Source organism: Octopus bimaculoides, chromosome 3 (assembly GCF_046866305.1).
Source record: "Octopus bimaculoides isolate indiv1 chromosome 3, ASM4686630v1, whole genome shotgun sequence".
NCBI lineage: Eukaryota > Metazoa > Mollusca > Cephalopoda > Octopoda > Octopodidae > Octopus > Octopus bimaculoides.
In genome coordinates, this window is record NC_142930.1 from 78,218,761 (window position 1) to 78,239,808 (window position 21,048).

Consider the following 21,048-nt stretch of genomic DNA (forward strand, 5'->3'; position numbering starts at 1 on the left):
TACCACTAAGCATTTCACCCAGCATGCTAACGATTTTGCTAGCTGGCCGCCTTAATAATAATGATGGTAAGATTGATAATAATAGAAAGGAAAGCAATGATACAAGTAATATGATGGCTTGTATCAATAAAAGTAGCCATACTGATACACCCAGCAGCAATAAGAATAACAAACCTATAAGAGAGCAAGGAAATTGCAGTAGTAATCCAGTTAATTCATGCTTAAGTTGTCGTATGCCTGTCCATACTATTATTAATATGCCACTCCCTATTAAGGTTAATGATGACCACACTAGCATAAGCAGAACCAGTAAAAAAAAAAAGGTGGGTATAATAACTATTGATAATGAAAACTTTACAAATATTCGCATACCAACTGGTAGCTGTATTAACACTCTAGTGTAACTGAATTTGTTGTGCCACTACTTGTTCCCTTAAATAATGACCACCCAGCTGGTGTTGAAAATAATAATAATACTAACCACTATAGTAGTTGTACTGAATCTTCAAGTCATACTATTGTTCCTAATGACTCACCCTGCTTATATAATAATTATGGTCACTCCTGTTCATTTTGACATATGAGTGTTTGAAGGAGAGGATTTTAAAATAATGTTTAAAAATAAAAGAAGCTGCATCTGTTTGCACTGGATGCATGAATGTAATTTCAGCCCAGGTATGGATTTTGTTATGAAGTCATAATGGAGACATTGTTGATTTTAATTTTGCCTGGAATTGGACAAATATGTCTGTTGATTGCAGGATATAATTCTTTTATTGTTCTGTTTCTTCAACTCAAATTGTTTTGATCCTTCATGACACATTTTACACCATGCAGAGCAATCTAGGCAATATCTTTTCCAAGTTGTTAAATTAAGCTGTAGAGATTTTAGTGATTGTTTTAACTTATGCTTATACCTAAGCTCAGATTTACCTTTACTGCTGTATCCTTTTACTTGTTGGCCATACAAAAGTATTTTTGGAATGCAATGATCTTTCATTTGAACACATGTCCTATCCATCTGCACTGAATTCTTGGCAGCATGCTTTTGGCAATTGATATCTTATCTTGCCATTTAATGTTGCAGATATTGCACAGACAGCACATGTGAAATGTTTCAAGTTTCTTTATATGTCTTTAGTAGGGAGTCCATGCTTCAACTACATGCAAAAGTGTGCTCAAAATACAAAATTTGTATAAACTTATTTTAATTTTCTAACACTTTGTTCGTCCCACAAATGATCAAAAAGTTTTCCAAAAGCACAATATTAGATATTCTAACATTGATTTCATCATCGAGTGTACTCTTAAAGTTTGCTGTATTTCCAAGAGATTTAAATGACTTGACTCATTTAAGTAGCTTATTATCAATCATCACTTTTAAATCTTGAGTTTGTTCTGTTCCAGGCTTTGAATGGATTAAAAGTTCAGTCTTCTTGATGCTGGTATTCCCTCAAATGTATGAGAAATTTCCTGAATTCCCTCAAATGTAAGAAAAATCAAGGCACAATCATCAGCAAGCAGAAAATCATGTAGAAACTCTTCCTTGGTCTTTTTCTTTTTCTGAAACTTTCCCCTTTTAGTAGACCTCCTTCTGTGCAAAACTGAAATATTATACCTTCATGGTCATCCATAAAAGCCTGTTGGAGCATCATCAAATAAGAAAATGGAAGAAAGTACAGAAGCTAAAACACAGCCCTGTTTGGTTCCAGTCACCACAGAAAATGCCTCTGAACATTGGCTGCTAGATATTACTGTTGCCATCATTCCTATGGGCAAAGATACTATTACCCTTTTATCATTTTATTAGGAAGACTAACTTTTGACAAAATTTTCTAGAGCACTTCACAATTCACTGTATCAAAGGCCTTAGTCAAGTCGACAAAGACCATGTGCAAGTCAGTAGTTTTTTCACATGTTTTTTCTTGAACTTCCCAAAGGGCAAAAATCATATCAATTGTGCCTCTCCCAGCCTGAAATCCACATTGAGATTCAGGATATATGCCGTTTACTACATGCTTATTGATGCAGTTAAGAATCATCTTCGCAAGAATTTTTCCAGCTGTGCACTACAAACTTATTCCCCTGTGATTATCATATACATTTTTCTTCCCTTTGTTTTTGTACAAATGCATTATAGATGTATCTTTGAACTGTTGGGTAACAGATCCGATTTCCCAGGTCAAACAGATCAATTTGCGCAGCTTTCTTACAAGTTGTCTGCCACTATGCTTGTACACTTCTAAGGGAATACTGTCTTGTCAAGGAGCTTTGCCATTGGAAAGTTTTTTTTATGGCAATATTTATGTCTTCCAAGAAAGGATCGTCTGCAAATTCCTCAATTACTAGTGGATGCTGAAAAGTTCCTTGCTTTAAGGGTATCATGAAAGGCCTGGTTGGAGGCCCAACCTTCCAAGTTCTTTTACAGGGCTTAGAAAATCTGTATGACCACTGCAATAAGTATATGAATCTGAGAGGGGAATATGTTGAATAAAATCATAATTAATTAATCCTCCTATATTTTATTTTTTACCCAAAGCCAAGAACTTTTCAGCACACCCTTATATGGGCCTGTGAAGGATTTCATTTATTATTTGAATTCAGTAGTGGATTCCTGATTTAATACAGATTTAAAGAGTTCAGAATTTCATCTTTGTTACTTAAGAGTTTTGACATGTCATTAGAAAGGATAGGTTCCATACCACCCTTTTTTGGACCAAATGCACCTTTCAGATCACCATACAATGCTCTCAAGTTGTGAGAATTAACAGCCTTTTCCAATTCTTGGGGTTTTTTTGCCCACCAAGAATTTTTCATCTCACACAATTTTTTCTGATTAGTTTTCTTAGAGGAGATGTATAGAGATCTGAGTGATGGTGAATTTTTGTTTGAGATCCATACCTTGTGTGTTTTGTGCATAGTTTCTAGGAGAGAGGTTTGATTTGAGAATCATTCTCATCAAACTAATCTTGGCACTTTCATTTGACAAATCCTAGAACTTCTTCAGCAGATGATTTGATGCTGTCACGAATATTATGCTACAAAACTTCAGGATTATTGCTTTCCTCTATATTCTCAAGCTTTGAATTAAGATGCATTTCAAAATTTTTTGTCATTTCTGGATTTTTTAAGGAAGACACATTTATTCTAGGAGGTATGCTGGATCTAGTTTAACAAACACCTTACTGCAAACCAGTCTGTGGTGCAAGTAACACTCAGGAGTTCTGTGAGTGCTGGTTAATCTGAATTCATTGTAATATTTACTCTTAGTTAATGACATAGTCAAGCATGTGCTAGTTACCAGATCAGGGTTACTTCCAGATGTTTTTATGTTTATCTGCCTGCTGAAACACTGTGTTTGTAATTGTTAGACCAAACTGTTGACAAAAAGACAGCAGTTGTAAACCACTTGCATTCATCTTTCCAGTTCTGTGTTTTCCTATTACTTTTGACCACACTGTATTTGTTACCTCTTCTGGCATTAAGATCGTCCATCAATATGACTTTGTTATTGTATGGAATTTTACTGACAACTGTCTGCAATTTGGAGTAGAAAATTTTATGTTCTTGTTCAGATAATGATAAAGTAAGAGCATATGCGCCAATAATGTACATAGAGAGGGAATTACCTATGGATACACGGAATGTCATGAGACACTCATCAACAGCTTGAGGGATGGACGGCAACTTGTGAATTAAAGTCAATTTAATAGTAAAATCAACACCTTGAATTCTTGTCAGCTTTACACTCCAAAAACATATATAGCCACTTTGAACTTCTAATTCACCAGTGTCCACAAACCTGATTTCACTTAGAGCAATATCAATATTATATGAGCTGATTGCCTTCGCAATTAGTGCTGTTTTTTTGTTCTAGACTGTCTTTGCTGTCTCATAAAGTTTTTACATCCCAACAACCAAAGATTAACATGTTTCTTTTAGGAGAGTATTGTAGTTCGCTTGAAACATTGTGTATTGTTTGTAAAGAATAAAAAGTTTTGAATGGTACAACAATGCACTATAATACAAAAAAAAATTGACTATATACTTGTTGTAATTTAGTTATCTATAGTCCGATGATATTTCAGAATACAATTCCTTCTTCAGATCTTCTTAGATGGAGTCTCTGCTATAAACTGTTTACTAATGGCTTTTTTTTTTTTTTTTTTCCCGGAAGTGACGCAGTAGTGGTCTCATGAAGCTCCTTCCGGAATTCCTCTTGAGATGTGTGTGAGGTCTGCTATGTTTCAATCTCGTGTGTGTTGGTATATCTGTAGTGCTGCTTCTAAGTTATGTGTTATATGTGCAGCTTCTCATTTTTTTTTTGTTATAAACAATATAATATTTCTTTTATTTTTCTTACTTTTATCTCGACTGCAATAAACTAGATGGCTAGAAATCTGCAGTTAATGCCAAATTAATTAAAGACATTTTTATTTTTTCATTCCTTTTCTCATTCCACCTCTGATATTGGAGAAGTAGTGTTACACTTAGATAGGACTGCTTACCACACATGAATCTTGCAGGTGCCTTTGGATTCTACAGAGACAACCATCACCCTTTGTGCTGCCTATGTATGAGACTCTGGCTAGGAACTTCCGGCAACACCCTTTGCTTGTTCCTATCACCAAAGGACTTTCAATTCGCTTTCAAACTACCTCACAATGAATTTGTTTTAAATGGTACAGGCATGTGTCACCTGTCTCAGTCTCTTGTCGAAATAGCCTAGGCTTTGGTGCATATCAATTCCACATGAGCAAAAGGCTATTTGGATGCCAGGCTAGTGACTCAGGAGCACTAAAGATGGAATTTACTCAGGCTTCAGTAACAGATGAAGTCTCTACATCTAATAAATAATAATAATCTTACTATAATGGGCATTATGTCCATCTGTCTGTCTGTTCCCTTTTCATGGTTAAACGGCTGGACCAATTGCCATGATGTTTTTCAGGATTACGAAGGAGGTAATTAGGAAAGTTTTTAGAAAATAAAAATGTGAAAAAGCATGATTATTTAGTGAATATTGAGTTTTGTATTATTAAATCACCTTTGGTTTTTTTTGGGTTTTTTTGATAAAATTCCGGCGATGAGGATTAACTCTGAATTCCCCCCATATAGTTTGTGAATTAAGAGGGTTTAGATTTGCGATACTATCCTTTTATTTCCCTTCGTAGCTGGGCAGATTCCTAAAGATTCCGCTCACACATTCACAGCAAACAAGGCACAGGGCTAGATTTTATAACATGTAGGTGTATTTTTACCCACTCCGAGGTTTACACATGGCCAGTTATACGTTGTTATGAGTAGAGCAATGGACTCCAGTAATTTGAAAATTAGTGTCATCCAAACAGAAAATATCATCTGCAAAGAAGTTTTGTAATCATATTGATATTATCAAAAGGAATATGATTCATAATTTAAATAAGGAATATTTCGTATGTGTATTTCGTGTGCAAGATTCTTGATGTGGATACGTGTGTTGAAAGAAATACAATTGAACCTTGGGAGAGGTATTATGCCGGTAATAAACACACGCACTGGTTCAGTCCTTTATTAATTTATATAGTTTTTTGTTAAATTATTTCATTGCACTCTTGCAATCTCTTCAGTAACTTGTCTCTCCACTTCCATTTATTTTGACAAATCCTATGATATGACCCGAATCTATCCAACGGATTTACCTTTCAACAAAAGAGTATGCATCTCGCCTTACAGAGATTATAAAACAGAAGCCATGATCTCTTTAGCTAGAAGCAGACTCAAGAAAACATTAACACGTTATATAGCAACTGCACCAACACAAAATGAAAGTAGAGGCCCACCAACTCGGTACAGTAGCTGCAATGGGCATATGAAAACTAAAACATAGAGTTAGAAACAATGAGATAGTATGCCTCCCTACAGACAAATCAGGCAGGATATCGGTAGACAGCCTGCAAAACTACACCCATACGATGCAAAAGCATATAGAAGATATGAGAGAAGTTACACCGCAAGAATATGAAAAAGTAGAGAAAATTCTCAATGCATACATGGGAATGTGGTGTAACATACTCCAACCTAAGAGACGCACAGCACAGAACTTCACATCATCCAACAACGACATTCCTACACTCTATGGGTTACGAAAAGACCATAAACCCATTGCAGACCCTATCATGGGCCCCCCTTGTCGACCGATTTGTGGTGCCAATATTGCCAGCAATTATAGGCTGTCATTCTTCCTCTCACAGATATTAAGACCACACATCGAGATGTCTCCTGATGTTTGTGAAAGCACTGAGGACCTCCTCAGCAGAGTCAATGAATGTAACTGCTCCCATGACCTGACAGATTGTATTATAGGCAGTATGGATGTAGTATCTCTCTATCCATCCATTGACATTGACTTTGCCGTAGAGAGATGTGTTGAAATTATTTCGGAAAGTGAAGTAACCTTCCGTGAAGTGAACACAAGGGAACTAGGCCTCCTCCTAAAGCTCGTTTATAATAATGAATACTTAGATCACCACGACCTAACTAGATTCTGCCCCACCAGGTCAGGACGAGGTAGACCACCTATGATCACATCAGCTGCTAGAAAAACCACCGCAGAGCGTTGGAAGGGATGGAATACACCCACCCACGACCCAGAGGATAATATCCAAACACGAAAAATGGTTGCACATGCTGTAGGTGCAAGTCTGAAGACCACCCTGCAGAACCATATAGTTAAATTCAATGAAAAACTATACATGCAGGTCCAGGGAGCGGCTATTGGTGTCAGTGTGGCCGGAGACGTGGCAAGCCTATTCATGACCTGGTGGGACAAAAAGCTGAAAACAACTCTCGAAGAACACTCAATAACACTCAAACTATACGGGAGATATGTGGATGACATTAACATCGTAGTCAAAACACTATCAAACATTCAGACTGAAGAGAACGAGAAGATTGTGATGGAAAACATCCAGAATATAGCTAATACAATACACCAGAGCATCAAGGTAACAATAGATTACTCAACAAGACACCTAAACATGAGACTCCCAGTACTTGACACAGAACTTTGGCTAGAAACAATTAATGACAAAGTTCAAATCCTCCACTCACATTATATGAAACCTATATCTTCAAAGTATGTTATCCATAAGAATTCGGCTCTATCACACAGTGTGAAAATCAATATATTAATAGCCGATTTAGTTAGAATAATGAAAAACATATCCCCCCTGTGCAGTCCATGGAAGGGGCAAAAACATATTCAAGACTTCATGCATCGCATGCAATTTTCGGGATACAGCCAGAAAGATAGAATCCGGGTATACAGAGGAGCTAACAAGAAATTTGAGGAGATTGTTGTCAAAGATACAAATGGAACACAACCTAGATACCGTAACAAACAGTGGAATAGACTACAAAGGATTAGTGACAAAACAAACAAAAAGACCACGTGGTACAATACCGACAAGTTCCAGGGAGTAATGCTTGTGGACGCCACGCCACACGGAGAACTGGCCCGCAGATTTCGAAAAATCCTCAAAAGTACCAAGTTGAGGATAAATGTTATAGAAAAACCAGGGAGATCCATTAGATCAATAATATGTAAAACATATCCCTTCAGAAGAACAAGGTGTGTTGAGGAGAGTTGCATTGTGTGCAAAAATAGTCCTGGTGCCAACTGCAAAGCCAGAAATGTAGTCTACAAAATAAGCTGTATGGATGGTGAGTGTAAAAACAGAAACACAACATACATAGGTGAAACGGCAAGAAGTTTGGCTGAGCGTGTAAACGAACATTGGAGGGACTATAATAATCAAAAACAAACCTCGGTGCTCTACCAGCATGCCAAAGAACAACATGGTGGTGTACTGGACAGAATTAGCATAGAAATCCTGTCTAGACACCCCGGTGACGCATCGTTGCGACAAATACAGGAGTTGGTCCTCATAACTGAAACGCAACCAATTTTGAACACCAAATACACGTAGATGAGGGCCTTACAATTGCCCATGGTTGCATGTGTTGTTCACACATATGATGCGGAATATGAACGTAAATAAATTAATTAAAAAGTCTCTATCTAATCTGATATAAACAAAATTGTTACAAACACACATATGGACGCACATACTTACATATAAGCATGAACACATAAGTGTGTGCACACATATGACCGTGCACACATACGAGCTTGCACACACTCACATGCTCATACCGAACAGTTTCGAAACAACGCCAAAACAACGCCAGATCATACATTCAAAATAAATGGAAGTGGAGAGACAAGTTACTGAAGAGATTGCAAGAGTGCAATGAAATAATTTAACAAAAAACTATATAAATTAATAAAGGACTGAACCAGTGCGTGTGTTTATTACTGGCATAATGCCTCTCCCAAGGTTTAATTGTATTAAATAAGGAAATTTGTGAACTTTGAATGTATAAGAGTATATACAAGCATAAAATAGTGTAAACAACTCAAATGAAAGTATATCTAAATAACATTTGCTTTCTTAATACTTTTTATGCAGTGGTCGAAGAAAGCTCTGGATTTCATTAGGAGTGGTCCATATTACCATTCATGATACAGAGGCTGGGAGCCTATTTCACTTTGGGAGTGAATCGTCATCACGTCAGTCGCAAACATGTCATATAGCTGCAGTAGCATGGTGTATCACCAACAGTATTGTGATTTCACTAAAACATCACCCAGTAATCTATCAAGTCTATTTACACATCTCTCTATACATACTGCTGTTATGACTTCCCTCCCTCATTTTATGCCTTCATCATAGACAGGTAGATTTACTAGTCATCATCATCATCATCGTTTAACGTCCGCTTTCCATGCTAGCATGGGTTGGACGATTTGACTGAGGACTGGTGAACCAGATGGTTACCCCAGGCTCCAATCTTACTAGTGATAATAATAATAACAATCATAATAATAATAATAATAATAATCCTTTCTACTATAGGCACAAGGCCTGAAATTTGTGGGGAGTGGATAAGTCAATTACATCAACCCTAGTGCGTAACTGATACTTATTTTATTGACCCCAAAAGGATGAAAGGCAAAGTCAACCTTAACAACAACAATGACTACAACAATAATAATAATAACAATGATAACAACAACAACAGCAATAATATCTGTTTTCTTTTGGTTTTCATTAATGCATGTGATGCATACACAATAGGATGATCATCTTATAATATACATGTTCTTTGACTGTCTTTTAAGCAGTCTACTGTATAATCAGTTTTAAGCAGTATAATCACTTTCTTGACATGTTAATACTTCAGAACTGGAGCATTTATTATCAATTCTTTTAGCTTATCAAATCTCTTCCCTTGTGTATAATTCCATGTCAATTCAATATCATCTTTGGTAAGTTCATGTAATGCAGTTGAAACATTTGATAAATTAGGAATAAATTTTACAACATATGTGACCGTTCCTTAAAATCATCTTGCTTGCACACACATGTTCTGGATTTGGTTTAACATCATGATGAGTGAGTAAATGAATAACATAATTAACTTTAACTTTATCAGTTTCTGCTTTGTCAGGGTTTAAGTCCTACTTAATCAATGCAGTTAAGTACTTGTTCCAAGCCCCTGTCATGTTCTTTGTTGGAACTACCCTACATTAGTATGTTGTCAACAATGACTTTCACACTTCTATTACTTCAAGGATATTTTTCATAGTTTGTTGCATTATATCTCAAACTGCATAAACCAAATGCTAAACACAGAAGGCAATATCTGTCAAACAAAATATTCTTACTTTCTGAGCTCTCTTCATCCAGTTCTATATGCCAGGAAATGTGCTGTGCCATCAAGTTTGGTGAACTTTGTAGCACTGCCTGTATGTGCAGCAATTTCAACTGTGATAGTTTGGTGATGTTCACATATAACTTTGTTGACATCAGCTGGATCATTACAAATCCTTGTCCTGTCACCTTTTTGTGTTGTGACCATTGAGTTGACCCATGCTGTAGGCTCATGTTGCAGCTGCTCCTTGCAATCAAGTTCAGCTTGCACCTTATGACAAATAATTTAAAGAATTCTTCATGAAGAGTGTAGGACTAGCATCTAGTTTTAACTTAATTGAGTATTGAGCAAGTAATTTTTCAATGTCTTTACACAGGCCATTTGAATCTAGTGATAAATTCTCAGAGTATACCTAAATAAATGTAATTAACACATGTATCTTTTGCTAGGATATGTGATGCTTTCAGTGTGATAGCTTGAAACATAACTTTCATAATTTTGTTGTTTGCTGAACATTTAATTTCAACCTGAACTTCAGTTTGGATGGTGTGTTGACTAGCTCTTCAGTCAGACACAGTGTGCTGTTTGAAATATTTGCTTGTTCAGCAGTATCAAGTTTGAAGTCAATGCTTCTACTATGGTGACTTGTGTCCAGTGAGACGTTACCTCATTTATTTCCAGTTTGATACCATCTAGAAATAAATATTGATATGACAATTCATTTTCTTGTGAGCTTATTTTTGACACAGCTTGTGATTGTTTAGAATAGCACAGATTGGCAAAATGATTTTGGTTATGGCATTTTCACATTGGCAGGATGGATGAATCTTACCACATATACCACATGAATTGATGCAGTCATTTTTTGGCCTTTTCTTTGATGGCATGCTTTTAAATGGACCTGATTTGTTTTTTCTCATTTGCTGATATTTGTTTTGTATCACAGCTGAGACTGAAGAATCTTCAGTGAAGCTTTTTACCTGTGTAGTACATTTTTCAATAGCTGTACATCCTGTGACTTATAAAACTTTTGACAATCATTTGGCTTTTGTATGAAGGTGTAATGTGCTGGTGGAGTTGCATTGAACTTGAATGAGAAGGGTAAGGTAGAAGTTAAGTGAAAGAATCTTAATTTGGAAATTTTCAAGTAGTGGGTGGGGCTTGGTGGAATGTGAAGATATATTACAATGGATGCTGCATACAAGTGGGAACAAAAGTTTCTAGATGAAATTTTAGATGACAATTATTAATGTATTGTCTCTTGTTATCAATCATGGAATGAAACAACGAGTAATTTATATTTTCTTTTTTCAGGTTAAAAAAATATTGTTCTCAATCTTCTTTGTTATTCACCCTCAATGTTTGCTCCAACTAAAGAACACATTAGACATGCTTTACTCTTTGAGTTTCATAAAGGTGTCAATGTGAGTGCAGCAGCAAAATCCATTCAGAACACTTATGGAGATGATGTAGTAAATGAAAGAAGTTGCTGGAGGTGCTTTTTTGTTTCCAAAGTGGAAATTTCATCTTAGATGGCAAGCCAAAGGAGGGTCATCCAAAAGCTCTTGATTCCCAAGAGTTGGAAGCTGTTATCACAGCAAATCCCATCACTAGTACTAGGGAACTTGCTGAGAAATTTAAAGTAAGACATACGACTATCCTACATGGACTGAAAAGAATTGGAAAGATTTCAGTAGTTGGAAAATGGATCCCTCATGACCTGTCTCCAGAGAATCTGCAACAATGTGTTGCTTGTTGAGTGTCATTGCTTACATGACAACATCAGATGTCATTTTTGGATAGGCTTGTCACTAGTGATGAGAAGTGAACCCTTTATCATAATGTTAAATGCCCTTGTTGAGGAAGCAGACCTGCTCAGCAACCAGGATGATTACTTCATATAAAGAAGATCATGTTGAGTGTATGGTGAGATATTCAAAGAATTACCCATTACAAACTGTTGGACAATAATCAAACAATCAATGCTAATCTCTACTGTGATCCACTTTGTCATTTGAGAGCAGCTTTGGACAAAAACCAACCATCCTTAGTCAACTGAAAGGGAGTCATTCTGCATCACAGTAATGCCTGCCCACACACTCCACAATTGACTAAAGATCTCTTAGAAGAGCCCCAATGAGAGAAATTGCTTCATCCTCCATATTTTCCTGACCTTGCACCTTCTGATTATCACTTGTTTCAGAGATTACAGAATCATTTGGATGGTCTTAGGTTGACATCAAGAGAAGAGGTTGAAAAGAAACTGGCATCATACTTTGCATCAAAACCTAAAGAATTTTACAAATGTGGCTTGTTGACAGATGGAATGAGGCTCTACAAAGTAATGGATGTTATGTTAATCATTAAATATTTCATCGTCATCATCATCATCATTTAACGTCTGTTGTCCATGCTGGCATGGGTTGGACAGTTTGACTGGGCTGGCATGCTGGAAAGCTGCACCAGACTCCAGTCTGATTTGGCACGGTTTTCTATGGCTGGATGCCCTTCCTAATGCCAACCACTCCAAGAGCATGGGTAACACTGGGGTGCTTTTATGTACCAATTTGCTTGACTTGGTAGGTCTTCTTCCCAAGCACAACATAATGTCAAAAGTCTCAGTCATTGCCTCGTAAGGCCCAACACTCAAAAGGAACTCAGTCACTTTGCCTTCGTGAGGCCCAATGCTCAAAAAGTGTTCTTTACATGCCACCAGCATGGGTGCACTTGGACAGGTCCTCTCAAGCACAGCAAATTGCCAAAGGTCTCAGTCACTAGTCATTGCCTCTGTGAGGCTCAAAGCTTGAAGATCATACTTCACCACCTCTTTCCATGTCTTCCTGGGTCTACCTCTACCACAGGTTTGCTCCATAGTTAGAGATTGGCACTTCTTTACACAGCTGTTCTCATCCATACATATCACACAACCATACCAGCTCAATCATCTCTCTTGCACACTACATCTGATGCCTCTTATGCCTAACTTTTCTCTCAAGATGCTATGCTTACACTCTGTCGAACATGCACATATAAACATAAGTTTTTCATTTATAAATAAAGACTTTAAGATCAGACATAACTTTCTTTCCAGCCTGATACATAAATACATAGATACATGCATACATACAGACACACACATACACACAAATAACTTTTAACATGCTGAGGAAAAGGGAAGGTGGGTGTGAGGAATATGTTGCTTTAAGGACCGAGGGAGGCTAGTAAATTGACGACAGTTGGTCACATGCAGTGTTTCTGCTGTCCATCACAAAGAAGCACACACACAAACACACACACGCATGCCTACTATATAAACACAGACACACACATGCCTACTATACACACAGACACACACATATGCCTACTATATAACATGGGTATGTGTTTGTATATGTGTGTGCATGTTGGGTCTTATAATTGTCTATCTACTTTTTTTGAGTCTTTTCTGTTACTATCACAGGTTTTGAAATTTTGAAACCAAGTGAAAATTTTCGAATTTGGTAGATTGATGTAATTTTTCACACTGAATCAATTTTGTTATTTATTTGTTCCAGAAAAATTGTAAAAAAATGTTAATGTATAAAGTCATGTGAAACAGTTGGACAAGCATGTAAATAATTTAAAAAAGAAAAGCCCTCAATTGAATTTTTGGTGAAAAATTGCACAAGTCTGTCCTGGGAAAGACATGGTCTAACATGGAATAAAAAAATTTACATAAAGGCATTCTCTTGTGAAAATTGCCCAGTAATGAGGGGCTACTATATGTGAATACAAAACAAGATACATTACCAATAGTTTTTAAATGGTAATTTTGTATCCTGAAGCAGTAGCTCTCAAGTATCTTGTTTTGTATTCACATATGATTCTTTCTCTGATTAAATTGTCCTGTAAATTTCCAAATTCACAGTCTTTAGCTTTCAACTTAATGTTAGAAATAAGTGAAATTTCTCCAATTTATACTAATTTCTACTTGATAGTTGATATATGTAATGTTTCTTTTTAGGGCAACAGTCAGAACTTCATTTAAATGGTGGTAATTTTGTCTTTAGTGTCTGGGTTTACAAATTCAAAAGAGTTAAATCCCAGCAATGTGGATATGTTGCAACTTGAATCATCTCATTTTTTTTCTGTGACTCCTGTGGCAAGTGAATAAAAGACATATTGTTTTCCTAGACCTGGTAGCTTTCATCTAAATTTCCATTAAAGCACTGGAAGGGTTTTTTGTGACTTCAAGCAGATTTATTATACTCTTTAAAATGCATGAAAGATATTACACTTTGAAACAGCTCTTGTATTTACTTTATACACACTAAATGTAGTTCAGCAAAACCGTTAAAGTCAAAGGAAAAAAATAAATACTTTGTGCATGCACCTTCTTTCATAAAAGAAAGAAGGTGGAGAGGTTATATTATTCTAATACCAAGTTATATTGTATTACAATAATGACATATATAATTAGATAATATTAGAGGAGATTTTATATGTGGTTGATTGATCAGACAGCCATTGCTAGAATAAGTAGCAATTAAAAAATCATATTAGAATATGATTGGTTAAACAAAACAATAAATAACATGTAATCTTACAATTAAAGAAGTAACACAGTATATTAGTTACTATCAGTGCAAGTGTTTTTTTTTTTTTCAGCCAAATCATTATTAAGTAGCAACAATTCAAATTATCAGTATCATCCAGTTATCTGTATCACACAATTAAAATGAGGCTTTTTAATTTCAAGAATCAATTCTGCAGATTCCTTTAATGATATTTGATTATGCATTTCTTAAAAGCTGACTTCAGATATGTTCTGACCCATGAGTCTCTCAATCTCTCACTGGATTACACAAATCATTAAGAGAACTAGAATAAGAAACTCTTGCTTCATGATAGAAGAATTTTTAGATATAAACAATATAGCCTTCATGAATTACTGAGAGACTACAACATCTGTAATTTTTTCTTTTTTAATCGCATGTTCTGAAAGTTAATGATATATTAGTCCTGTTGTAGTGTGTAACAAAGAGTGGTTGCTTTAATTTTTACTCACTTTTATTGTTATATTTCATTTACTTTCATAATGTTAAACTTCCATAAACTTTTATCTTATTTAATAAGCTTTACAATTTACAAATTTTTTAGTTTACTCTTAATGGTAAGTACTGTAGACTTGATGTAACCCCTCTCAGCTGGTTTAATTTTCAACTCTATTTGCATCGTTTCATTTCACATCACTTCAAGGGAATTCATATGTGGTCATTTCATCTAAAAATAACAGTTAAATCTCTGCCACTCATACTTTGCCATTAAATAAAAGAGGGAAGAGCATATTGGGTGATATATTTTTTATACATAATATTTGAACAAAAACTAGAATGGTCCTAGCTGGAACATTTATACTCATAAGTCTATGATCCCTGGAACTGTAGCTTAAAAACAATTTTTGTTGCATGGTATGTGTTCTGCGGCATATCTAGGGAGACTGGGTCATGAGTTAGTTTTGTGAAGCATATAATACAATGTTAAAGATACTGTCATCTTATCAACTCATCCAGCTTTTTTTTTTTTGACTTGCAATATCTCTTAGAACTTAACATATAGTTTTCCTTCTCTATTATCATTGTTTGCATTTTTTAAAGTTGTTTGTACAGGACTTGTAAAGTCCACATCTGCTCTGTGCGTTCTTTATTTTTACATAGTTTTTACAGCTGGTAGCCATTGCTATCTTCAACCTCCTAACAGCATGAACTAGATACCTTTTATTTTATCACTGGCACATTACTTCTTTCATTTGATGTATTTTGTTAGGAATTATAGTCTTGTAGTTTTCTGTATTCTTTAGATAAATTATATTTTGTTGACCATGTATATTAAAAATTCATGTGTGATTTGAATATCTTTTTACTTTTTTTTTTTCCAGTTATTTGAAGAAAGGAAGTCCCTAATAAATAAATGGGTAAGCAAGATTCTGCAATGTTATTATCATTACTTTTTGAAGAGAAATTGGTGATTTGTTGGGATGCTCTGAATTGCCCTATGTGACTGTCCCCATTTTTGGGATGTGTGTGTGAACCTGGAACCATGTCGTTGGAAAGCAAACTTCTTACCACACAGCCATGCCAGCACCTCCAAGTAGCCATGTCTGCCCCTCTATACAGCTACACCTGTGCCTCCAGATTCATCCATACTTCTATATATACATCCATATTTTAAGTTTATCTCTACAGATTTTTTATAGAATTTTGAGCCAGCACTGAAAGTTATTACATTTCAGTACTGGCTCTAAATTCTATAGAAAATCTGTAGAGATATACTTAAAAAGATGCAAATAATGCACTGCTAACACAAAATAGGACCAGTATTGACTTATAAAACTGTAATATACTTCGTAGTATATTACAGTTGCAAAACAAAATACTGTGACCCTAACAGCAATTGATATATATATTGAAATTTGAAATCTGAAATCAAACTGAATCTGACGACTGCCACCCATGCCAACCTCTCCTTCATTGGACACTAAACTCTACATGTGAAGACCTCTTGGCGCAAGTGAAATCGTAATTGAACCATACTCAATGACTGGCACCTGCACCAGTAGAGCTCTAACAGCACTGTCCAAGCGTGTTCATTGCCAGAGTAGCTGTCTGGCTTCTGTGCTAGTGGCCCATAAGTAGCACCATTTGAGAGTAATCGTTACCTGCGTTACCTCCTAGCACTTGTGCTGGTGGCACGTTAGAAACTAATTCAAGCGAGGTCATTGCCAGCACCACTGGATTGGCTCCCGTACAGGTGGCATGTAAACACACCTTTTTAAGTGTGGCTGTTGCCAGTACCATGTGACTGGCCCTTGTGCCGGTGGCACGTAAAAGTACCCACTACACTCTCGGAGTGGTTGGCGTTAGGAGGGGCATCCAGCTGTAGAAACTCTGCCAGATCAGATTGGAGCCTAGTGCAGCCTTCTGGCTTGCCAGTCCTCAGTCAATCGTCCAACCCATGCTCGCATGGAAAGCGGATGTTAAACGATGATGATGATGATGATATATATATATATATATATATATATATACATACATATATATATATATATATATATATATATATATATATATATATATATATGTGAGAGGTATTGGTATCCAGAAAACCCGAGGTGGTGGGTAATGCTATGTAAGTACTATGGAAGGACCGTAGTTAAACTCTTGGTTCGATAATAATATGAATGATGAGTCTAATGTGGGTCTTGTATGAGCATGTATATGTTGAATAAAATGAGACAACAAAGCCAAGGCTATGAGGAATTTTCAGGACATTTATAAAGAGAAAGTTAGTCTTACAGCTGTTTCTGGGTTATTAGGGATATCTCTTCATCAGAAATGATGGCAGATGATTAAATAGAGGGAAATATTAGAGTTCAATATGAGGAGTTATTTTGGAAAAGGAAGCAAATAAAGAGTATATAGGGAAATAGGAGAATGAATGTAGAAATAGAAATAAAAATGTATAAAGATGTTATAGGTTGCAGTTCCATTATCCAAGGAAAGTGGTGTGTAGAAATGGTAGAAATGCTTCCTGTCTATGATATGTAAATTCCAATAGTTCATATTTTGTCATCACAAATGGAGAGAGTGTGGTGATGTAGATTCCATGTGCTGTTCATTCAAAGGGGTCTTGTGGTGTGAATGAAAATTTGAGAATGTAGTGGTAGTATTAAGTGGGTAGAGAGGGGAGAAGAGATGTGTATATTAAAATGAAGAGAGAGGTCAAAAGAAAAGGTGAGAAAAGAAGAAGGAAAGAAAGAGGAAGAGAAAATGAAAACAAGAAGAGAAAGTGAAAAAAGGAGTGTGGGTTGGTGGTGGAGATATTATGAGAGGGGTGTGGGAGAGGAGTAGGGAGGGATAGGAAGAGATAAGAATGTAAGTAATGAATATGTGTGAGGTGGGGTGATATGTTAGAATGGCATTAAGGGATGGGTACAGAAAAGGTATAGGAGGGGGTTTCCAAACTGAGTAGTAAATCACAAAATGGAAGAATACTAAGAATGGTCCAGTTTCTATAAATAGATTTATGTGTTTATTCTACTAGCTAATGTGATAGAGTGGGTAGAGGAATCAGAGAGAAAGAAAGAAGTGTATATAGATATATGCATGCAGACATGTACATATATGTGTGTGTATGCATTATTATATAGATCTACATACTTGTGTATTTAAAACCGAATGCATGCATATATATACACACACACATGCATATACATCTATATACATATACACACATATGTATGCATACACATACATATATAAACATACATATACATATATGTATGCACGCACACACGCATACCCATAAATACATGCATATACGCATACACATGCACGTATACATGCACATGTACAAACACATACATGCACACACACACACACACACATATATATATACATATACAAGCGCCCATACATCCACATACGCACACATATGCATGCCCATATGTGTAGCATTAAACAATTAAAATAAGATTAGAGAGTTAAAAAATTAATGGAAAGTCAAATAGGGTTGTTGGGGATTACCTAAGTGGTGTTCAGGATATGTTCTGTGTGATTATTTAGGTTGCATTTAGAATTGTGGTAAAATTTGAAGGTATGGAAAAAGTGGTGCTTGTATGTACCTAGGGCCTCATTATATTTATTAAGTAGTATTGAAGAGTTGTGTTTTAATAAGTGGAATGCCTCTTTTAGGCATAGCTTACAGGTTGAGAGTTGACCTTGGTATGGAAGCCCTGAATCTATCAAGGACCATGACAAGATGTCGGGAATATTTCTATTTTTGAGATGATGTATGTGACTGGCAAGTGTCGTGGATTTACTGTGCTTCTTGTATCTAAAAGAATTGAGATGCGCAGCATATCGTTGTTTAAAATTTATAGTTGTTCCTATATATATATATGGTTGTAGAATCGTGTAATGTGTTGAGGACGATGTGTTTATAAATTACATTAGACCTTCTGCAATGGATTTGCAGAGGGCAGATGGTTCAATGATGACAGTTACATGGTAGTGCATTGTGGAGATTATTCTGAGGAATGGAGGGGGTTAATACTGTCAGAGGAGAGGTTAGAGATGGGAGTAGATTGGTCTATGTTATTAACATTATCATTACTATTATCATTACTATTTCTAAAATTGTTGTTATTTATCCAAACTGTAATAGTGGTGGAAGTTGTAGTAGTATTCTGGTTAGTGTTAGTGGGATTGATAGGGTTTCTGTTGTGGTCAACACATTACACGATTCTACAACCATATATATATATAGGAACAACTATAAATTTTAAACAACGATATGCTGCGCATCTCAATTCTTTTAGATACAAGAAGCACAGTAAATCCACGACACTTGCCAGTCACATACATCATCTCAAAAATAGAAATATTCCCTACATCTTGTCATGGTCCTTGATAGATTCAGGGCTTCCATACCAAGGTCAACTCTCAACCTGTAAGCTATGCCTAAAAGAGGCATTCCACTTATTAAAACACAACTCTTCAATACTACTTAATAAATATAATGAGGCCCTAGGTACATACAAGCACCACTTTTTCCATACCTTCAAATTTTACCACAATTCTAAATGCAACCTAAATAATCACACAAAACATATCCTGAACACCACTTAGGTAATCCCCAACAACCCTATTTGACTTTCCATTAATTTTTTAACTCTCTAATCTTATTTTAATTGTTTAATGCTACACATATGGGCATGCATATGTGTGCGTATGTGGATGTATGGGCGCTTGTATATGTATATATATGTGTGTGTGTGTGTGTGTGCATGTATGTGTTTGTACATGTGCATGTATACGTGCATGTGTATGCGTATATGCATGTATTTATGGGTATGCGTGTGTGCGTGCATACATATATGTATATGTATGTTTATATATGTATGTGTATGCATACATATGTGTGTATATGTATATAGATGTATATGCATGTGTGTGTGTATATATATGCATGCATTCGGTTTTAAATACACAAGTATGTAGATCTATATAATAATGCATACACACACATATATGTACATGTCTGCATGCATATATCTATATACACTTCTTTCTTTCTCTCTGATTCCTCTACCCACTCTATCACATTAGCTAGTAGAATAAACACATAAATCTATTTATAGAAACTGGACCATTCTTAGTATTCTTCCATTTTGTGATTTACTACTCAGTTTGGAAACCCCCTCCTATACCTTTTCTGTACCCATCCCTTAATGCCATTCTAACATATCACCCCACCTCACACATATTCATTACTTACATTCTTATCTCTTCCTATCCCTCCCTACTCCTCTCCCACACCCCTCTCATAATATCTCCACCACCAACCCATACTCCTTTTTTCACTTTCTCTTCTTGTTTTCATTTTCTCTTCCTCTTTCTTTCCTTCTTCTTTTCTCACCTTTTCTTTTGACCTCTCTCTTCATTTTAATATACACATCTCTTCTCCCCTCTCTACCCACTTAATACTACCACTACATTCTCAAATTTTCATTCACACCACAAGACCCCTTTGAATGAACAGCACATGGAATCTACATCACCACACTCTCTCCATTTGTGATGACAAAATATGAACTATTGGAATTTACATATCATAGACAGGAAGCATTTCTACCATTTCTACACACCACTTTCCTTGGATAATGGAACTGCAACCTATAACATCTTCATACATTTTTATTTCTATTTCTACATTCATTCTCCTATTTCCCTATATACTCTTTATTTGCTTCCTTTTCCAAAATAACACCTCATATTGAACTCTAATATTTCCCTCTATTTAATCATCTGCCATCATTTCTGATGAAGAGATATCCCTAATAACCCAGAAACAGCTGTAAGACTAACTTTCTCTTTATAAATGTCCTGAAAATTCCTCACAGCCTTGGCTTTGTTGTCTCATTTTATTTAAAACACACACACGCACACACACACACACACACACACACACACACACATACATACATATATAAACACTGTAAATGTGCAGATAACAACTTCTGCTACATTCCAGGGAAAAAAACTAGACATAGTTAATAGCTTCTGCTATCTAGGTAACCAAGTTAGTAGTGGGGGAGGGTACACTGAAAGTGTAGCTGCTAGAATAAGAATAGACTGGGCAAAGTTAAGAGAGCTCTTAGCTCTGCTGATGACAAGGGGCCTCTCACTCTGAGTAAAAGGCAGACTGTATGACGCATGTGTATGAACAGCCATGCTTCATGGCAGTGAA

The 21,048-nt window shown here is 35.9% G+C and overlaps 1 protein-coding gene across 12 annotated transcripts in view; it reads left to right on the forward strand.

Annotated features, from left to right (window-relative positions):
- LOC106874806 (F-box only protein 16) overlaps positions 1 to 21,048 on the forward strand; it is a 333,993-nt gene that overhangs the window by 38,263 nt on the left and 274,682 nt on the right. For 10 of the 12 annotated variants that reach the window (XR_016241102.1, XR_016241101.1, XR_016241104.1 and 7 more), the window contains one exon: positions 15,677 to 15,712. Coding sequence is in view for 3 of the 12 variants with exons in the window: in XM_089349270.1 (XP_089205396.1) it covers positions 15,677 to 15,712 (36 nt within the window). In the remaining 9 variants the exon portion in view is untranslated. Of the gene's footprint in view, positions 1 to 4,177; positions 4,236 to 15,676; positions 15,713 to 21,048 lie in introns of all 12 variants that reach the window. The other 2 variants (XM_089349276.1, XM_089349274.1) reach the window with 1 other exon arrangement.